This window comes from Gavialis gangeticus, unplaced genomic scaffold, assembly GCF_001723915.1.
Source record: "Gavialis gangeticus isolate Ggan-Ray unplaced genomic scaffold, GavGan_comp1, whole genome shotgun sequence".
Classification (NCBI taxonomy): Eukaryota; Metazoa; Chordata; order Crocodylia; family Gavialidae; genus Gavialis; species Gavialis gangeticus.
Genome location: NW_017729031.1, coordinates 17,119,337 through 17,126,442, shown reverse-complemented (window position 1 = coordinate 17,126,442; position 7,106 = coordinate 17,119,337). Strand labels below are relative to the sequence as shown.

The window sequence follows — 7,106 nt, the reverse complement described above, 5'->3', positions numbered from 1 at the left end:
TAAAAAAATGGATTTTGCTGCAGTAGTCTGGCTGGCACAAGGGGTAGTGTCCCTAAATATCAGTAGCGAACTTTCTAGGGCAGAATTTTTTGTATGAATGGGGCCAGGATAAGGCATGTTTTATACTGCTGGAGACATCACAGGTGCTGGCCCCCAGCTCTAGCTCCCCCCTAGCTGTAGATCTGGGAGGAGCCAGGCAGGGTTATTTTGCCCCAAGTGGCACAATTTGCTCCACAACAAAATGCATGTCCCACGTATGCTGAGGCAAAAAGCCCCGGTTCAAATTTGCACTGCTTCTATTTGAGCTTCTGCAAGCACATGTGCCTGCATGTGTGGACGCACCCATGGTGGCAACCAGAACTTATCTAGGCCCTGTGCCCTGGTGCATCCCTACGCTGCTGCTGATAGGGGTTACTCTTTTCATTTTTGCCAATCCTAGCTTGGCTTTAACCCTTATCCAGAGCCATATATCTGTAAGTATTTACTTAATCTTTTCCTTGTGATAATATGCCTCATGTTGGCTTATAGAAAAAAAGCCAGATCTTACTCCACCTACTATGTTTCTAAGAGTGGGTAAACATGAGACACTGCACAGTAGTAGTAAGCCAGTCAAAAACTGCACTAATAAGCTACTGCACAGTGTTATTAGACTACTGCACAGTAACTGTCACACAAAAACCATGCGCCAGTGTTAATGCATAGTAAATATAGTCACTGTACATTCAGCTAGTACTTCAGTAAGGAAGTACTAAACTAAATACACAGTAACAACGACACTTTAATGAATTTGTAGATTTGCCCTTTGTGGACTATTTGGCAATTAAGTGTGATACAGTTCCATAAGTACATGAAAATCAGATAGTATAAAAATGGGTGAGTCTTCCTTACTGTTTTGTGTAACTTAGTTTTATGTGTATGATGATTGTACATTGCAGAAATATATGCCATAACAGGTTTTAGGGACCCAAATAAGGTAGAAAAGGATTATACTTTAGCTGAGTAATTGGCTGAGTAGGAACTATCTATCATTTATCCTTGCTTATTGTAAAGGATCATCTTTACAACCACTCTTAATAAGTAGGATATGTATTCTTGTTTTGTGCTTAAAACCAGCTAAAAATCACTACAGCTCATCTAAGAAATTAGGAACAAAAAGGTCAAAAAGAAGGAGAATCTAAAAGAGGGAGAAAAGTTTACAAAGTATGAAACAGTTAATCCGGACTTGTAATACTGTCATTTTTAATCTAATTAAAGGGAACAGTATTAACTTCCAGTGTAAGAAAAGAACAATATATTTTTGTAATATATCTTATTAAAAACTCTGCAATACATTCCTGTAAAGATAAAACTACAATTTCAATCCGAAGTGTTCTAGAGACATTCATATGTTCTTCAAATATTGAAGATACTTTGTTAAATTTACCTTTGAAAAATATACTATGCTAGTCACTTAGAATGGCTCAATTAATAAAGTTTTCAAAGCAACAGAAGCTATTAAAAAGTTTTCTACCATGCTTCTGTTTTAAATATATCATAGCACAACCAAGGTTCAAAATTTAAGGATAATGATCTATGTAAAAAGTGACCGTTCAGCGCACTAATTCCCAGCATTGCTTTGCAGCAGAGCAAAATCTGTGTTTCTGTGTAGTGTTTCAATAATTATTATTGGACATATATTTATTTGTAGGAGGCCCCATTCAAATATTTTTTTAAATTAATAAGTTTTGTCTATAAGAACATAAAACTGTGAAAAAGTTTCAGGATCAATACTTTATACAGGATGAAATGAAGAATTTTAAAGCCACTACATCACTTGCACTTATTGTTCCATTTATTCTGTGGTAAAGTATATATTGTTTGACTTGTTTGAGGAAAATAAGCATGTTGCCAATTTCTAGAAGAAGGATTTGTATTTTTTGCAACTAAAGTATCATCCCAGACAATGAGAGGATATCTTTTTACTTTGGACTATCTATCGGGGTGCTTCATCAGAAACAGCCAAAACAAAAATATCATAGATAATTATACACCTTATTACATGAGATGAAAACAAATAGCCTAGATACTTTCAATTTTGAATGTGCACAGTCTTTTTGAAAATAATTTCATAATTAGTGCAGAAATGTAAGGAGCAAACCCTGTCCATCATGGAACAGATACTAAAATCTGCCTGGTTATAGCAATGAGACAAAGAATGTATTGTGAAAAGATAGGAAAATCCCACTGTGACATAAAAAACAAATGAAAAGTTCTCAGATTCAAGGCTAGAAATTATTTTCAGTATCAACATTGCCACTTTTCATACCATCACAAGGATTTTAACCTTGGCTACTGCAGTCCTAGATAATAATTCTTTTTTAATCTTTCCAAGTCAGTGGTTTTTAAAGTGTCCACTGCTGGACTTCAGAAGACAGAAATCCAACTCCCTGTGCCAAGAAATTAATCAGACCTTCAAAAATGTTTGTTCAACATGCTCAATACAGCCTAATGCCAGTTGTAAAGTGTTACATTTTTAAAAAAATCCACAAATGCCAGCATTCACAAATTAGAGGGAAAAATGTTCACATTCGTTAATATGTTATGTAAATCCTATTCTGACCAAACAATGTAAAAATATTGACACCATTTTTTGTCCTTAGAGTATTATTTGGAAAGTAAGATTTCTGTAAAGGCTCCAAACCTCACTAAATGAGCCAGAACTCAAACTATCAAAGAAAAACACCCCAGATTCAAATATACTGAAAAAAATATTACTTATGGAAGATTTTTAGTGATGGAAGTTTGTGATGATAGGGCTTTCTGGCACTCAAGATGCTTCACTGGACTGATTGCATGCAAGTTGTATGGACATGACGCTGTATACCAGGCTCCAGTTAACATTCATCTGGGCTGACATATGACTATGTACAGACATTACGTTTCTACCAGGAGAATTGCTGCTTTCCCAGTAGAAACTAGGGACAATCATTCAATTACTCATGGGAAAACATTCTTCTATCAGGAGAATCGTCTTCCAGGCTTCAACCTGAAAGATCTCCTTTGCAATGGAGTTTCACAGGAATGAATGTCTGTATGCTGTTTCACTCCCCTCCCAGTCTGCTCAGAGAGGGGAGTAGAGCAACAGGCTGCTGCTCTCCACCTTTTCCCCACATGAGCCACTACCTGGTCTGGGGACCATATGGAGGGGGCTTTGCTCCACTTCTCTACTTCCCTCTTGAAGCAGTCTGGGAGGGTGGTGGGACAGCCACTGCCACAGGTGAGGGACTTTGCTCTGCTGCTCCTCCTGCTCTGTTCTGGGAAACTATTACCCAAGCCATAGGACAGAGGCCTGTTGCTCCCCACCTGTTCTCTGCTCTACTCCTACCTCCACACCTGGGGACTGGGAGGAGTGCAACAGCCACTGCTCATCACACCTTCCCAGACAGGGATCATCCTGGTTTGGAGAAGGCTTGGAGGAAAGGGGCTGCAGGCAGAGCGCCTCTAATGCTCCCTCTCCAAGAAAGATTTTGGAGAAATTTTGGAGATATTTTCAACACTTGCAATGAATGTCTTGCTTATAGACTTTTGCTCTGAGGAGTCCCCTGTTGAGGAGCTCTATGCAGCCCTGAAAGGAAGAGTCTTGAGGTACCTTAGTTTTTCAGGTGGCATGTGTAGGTAAATCCAATATCATGGCAACAGATAACTCACCCTAAGCTAATTTAACTTAATTTACTACAGATGTACTTTCATCCCCCTGGATGCTCTACAAGTGTCATAGATCCTGTGCATTAAGTTTAGTATTTCCTTAATACAGTATTTACTAAATATGCAGTACCTAGAGTTACTGTGCAGTAGTTCCAGTGCACTGTTATTTAGTGATGCTTACTGCACATTAGCCTAATAACAGTGCACAGTAGACTATTAGCACTGTTTTTGCCATAACACACTACTTCACAGTGATATTACGCTAACGCACAGTAAGCATCTTATGTAGACATGCCCATTGAAAAGTCTTTCTTATTCCAAAGTAAACACCTTAGGGAGTTTCAGCATAAGAAGCTGAGAGCCAGTGGATAGTGCATAGAAAGGCAATATAGCTCTTTGGGAGTAGGGACCAGAAGAGCAATGGGGCAGAAGCCTGTGGAGTCTCTTCCCTTCCTTTCCAAAGATTAAAGAACTGAAGGAAAACATTGTGAAGTTTCTCTAACAAAGATTCCTAAGCCCTTCCTGCTTCCCTGAGGGAGTCCCGTATTGCTTTAAGTCATTAATTCTGCCAGAGTTAACAGTGTTAGCAAAATCTCATTTTCCATGATGTTACCGTTAATTATTTATTGACTTTTAAATATAAAATGGATTATTCAAAATTATTTTAGATATTTTCATTAGCTACTTACAGTAGTGACACTCTTTGTATGATTTCAAACAACAAACATTTATATATATATATAGCTACACACAGATATGCATGTAGTTACTATTTTTATTAGTATTATAATGCAGTTTCACTTCAAGTCACCTATTTATATTATTTCCACTCTAAAAATAGGAGGGCAAGGTGGAAATAAGCAATTCAAAATAAACAAAATATTAAGCTGTATAATTTTTTTTCAGCACTTTCCCATTTATTGTAGTTTCTACAGTTGGTCTTGCTGCTACAAGAGCCTGTTAAGACAACATCTACAGTTTTGTATCCAACTGTTACTTTTTGGTACTGAAAATAAAGTATATAATAATAACATCTGTCTTCAAGAGACAATATGACAAGAGACAAGAGGTATAGGTAAGTGGTTCCTTAGTATTTTGCAGATCATGATCTCATGTTACAATACAAAAAAATTCCAAAACACGTACCTCATTCCAGTGTCCCTGCTCCACGCCCCCCAAAAGGTAATCATTTGAGCAAGGAATTGGATGCCAGGTATTTCTAAATTCAACTTGCAGGATGAGGAAAACTAGTTTGTGCAAAGTACTTAACTATACTTTTCTATTTTTCCATCTGTAAAATGGGGATAAGTACAGTTGCATGTTGGGAGAACTGGTTGGTTAATGTTATTATTTAATTTAAATACAATTAAATGGGAACCACTTTTTTGTCCAAACATATATGTATTTGAATCCTAAATCATTATAAACATCAATGTGCCGCATAAGTTAAACAAATTTAAATAAAATAATTAACAAAGTTACTTCCACGTTCTTTACTTGCCACAATAAAAACAAAAAGAAAAGCAAAACATCCTGATGCAAACAAAAACAAAACAAAACAAAGGTTAAAAAGATCATGAATTCCTGTGCTATGATATGGTTTTAAATGTCATCAACTGCTACAGAAAAAATTATTCAAATGATCTCCTACCATTTAAAAAGCCTTTAAAGTTACTTTTCAGGTAAGTAGAACAAATGATATATATTTTACATTTTGTGAAAAGGACAACAATCAACAAAAATGAACTGCTGCCAAAGAAAATAAGAGAGTTTCTATTTGCCGTTGAATTGACAGAACACATTACAACGTTCAAGAGCTAAGCAACCTGAAGGTTGAATCATAGGTCGTGTGTAGATGAAATGAGGTGCATGTGTGCACGACACTTTAAAGCATGTTAAATGTTTTTGGACAGCTTTAATGGTGCCAGTGTTTGCACGCCTCAGCGGTGTATTGCACATTAATTCCAGCCGCTGTAGGAAATTTGGCAGCATAATGCGCCTTAAATACTTGGGGTGCAACAAACCAAAACTCCTCTGAGGAGTTTTTAGTTTGCTGCCCCTACAGCTGCAGAGCAAAGCACCTGGCTCTGTGCAGCCCTGTGGCTCTGCAGGAAGCTCTAGAGGAAGCCTGACAGCAGCCTGGGAAGGCAGGTTCCTCCCAAGAAAAGCAATGAAACTGATCTTCTCTCCCCTCACCCACCCTGGAACCTGCCTCTCTGAGCTGTGCGGAGGCCCAGTGATCCCCTCCGCAGTGCAGTGCCCCCCAGGACTGCCTGAGCCGGGTGTCTGTGGGTGGGTGCCACCGGAGGGAGGGCCACCACTGCCACAGGGGGAAACACAAGCAGCACCCCCTGCAGCCCAAGGACTGCTCCACCTGCCGGCAGCTTGCCCTCCCCTCCCTGCTGGAGAGGCAGGTAAGTCAGTGGGGTGTGTGCACAACATGCGGGTTAAATTGGCCCCAAACTGAAGCGATGTTTTTTAAAACCCACCGTTTCAATTTAGGGCCTCTGTTTCACCTACACATGCCATACTCAACAAATATTTTAAGACGCTCAAGACCAAATACCTTTATGAGACCTTCAGCTTCAGTACTCCTCTGTCTGTTGACGCACAAAGGTCTTAATTTATACATCTTATGCCGAATACAATTACTCCAGAATGACAAAAACTATTATTTATTTTGGTTTTTGCTATGTATTTGATTACAATAGACAAAAATAAGTAGAAAAACTTATCAGGGCTGGATAATTCTGAAAGAAGAATTAAATATTGTCCATAACAGACTCAAACTGTTTTATATACCTGCTGTCAAAGAAGGAGCTATATAAAATAAAGCAGTTTTTTTCTCATAAACCCTGATGTGCTTCAGGTGGAGGTAGGATACAACAATTCTATCAAATGGTTATTATCAAATAATGACTTTGGATTTGCTTAGTGTCATTTCAACTTCCTCTTCTCTGATGCATGAAAGTGAAAATTATAATAAGGGAATTAAAAAAAAAGGCGGGGGGAGGTTAGGACTCAGTTGAGAAAGAACTCCTAGAAAGTTATTAGTATTGGAAATGTGAAACAAGCTGTCACACTTTGAACACAAAAAGGTTTCTACTGGACTTCATTATGTGACTGTTGTGTTACTTACCACAATTTGCTTCATCTGATCCATCAGCACAGTCTGGATCTTCATCACATACCCATAGTTTAGGAATGCAGTGTTTTGTAGTTTTACACTGAAAATGGTCTGGAGAACAGCTGTTTTCCGCTTTAAAGAAAGAGAGTTATTATTAAAGCTAGAAGTTTCTGTTAAATACTCAAATACTGTATTTGATAAAAGAGCTCCAAAGTTTTCTCCTATAAAAAAAAAATCCCCAACTTTCAGGTAAAAAAAAGTAACTCAAAATCCACATTTTTCTGTGATTAAAATG

At 38.0% G+C, this 7,106-nt stretch overlaps 1 protein-coding gene across 1 annotated transcript in view; it reads right to left on the bottom strand.

Annotated features, from left to right (window-relative positions):
- LRP1B (LDL receptor related protein 1B) overlaps positions 1-7,106 on the bottom strand; it is a 2,002,088-nt gene that overhangs the window by 255,484 nt on the left and 1,739,498 nt on the right. The window contains exon 65 of the mRNA XM_019522796.1: positions 6,824-6,943. Coding sequence (XP_019378341.1) covers positions 6,824-6,943 — 120 coding nt within the window. The remainder of the gene's footprint in view (positions 1-6,823; positions 6,944-7,106) is intronic.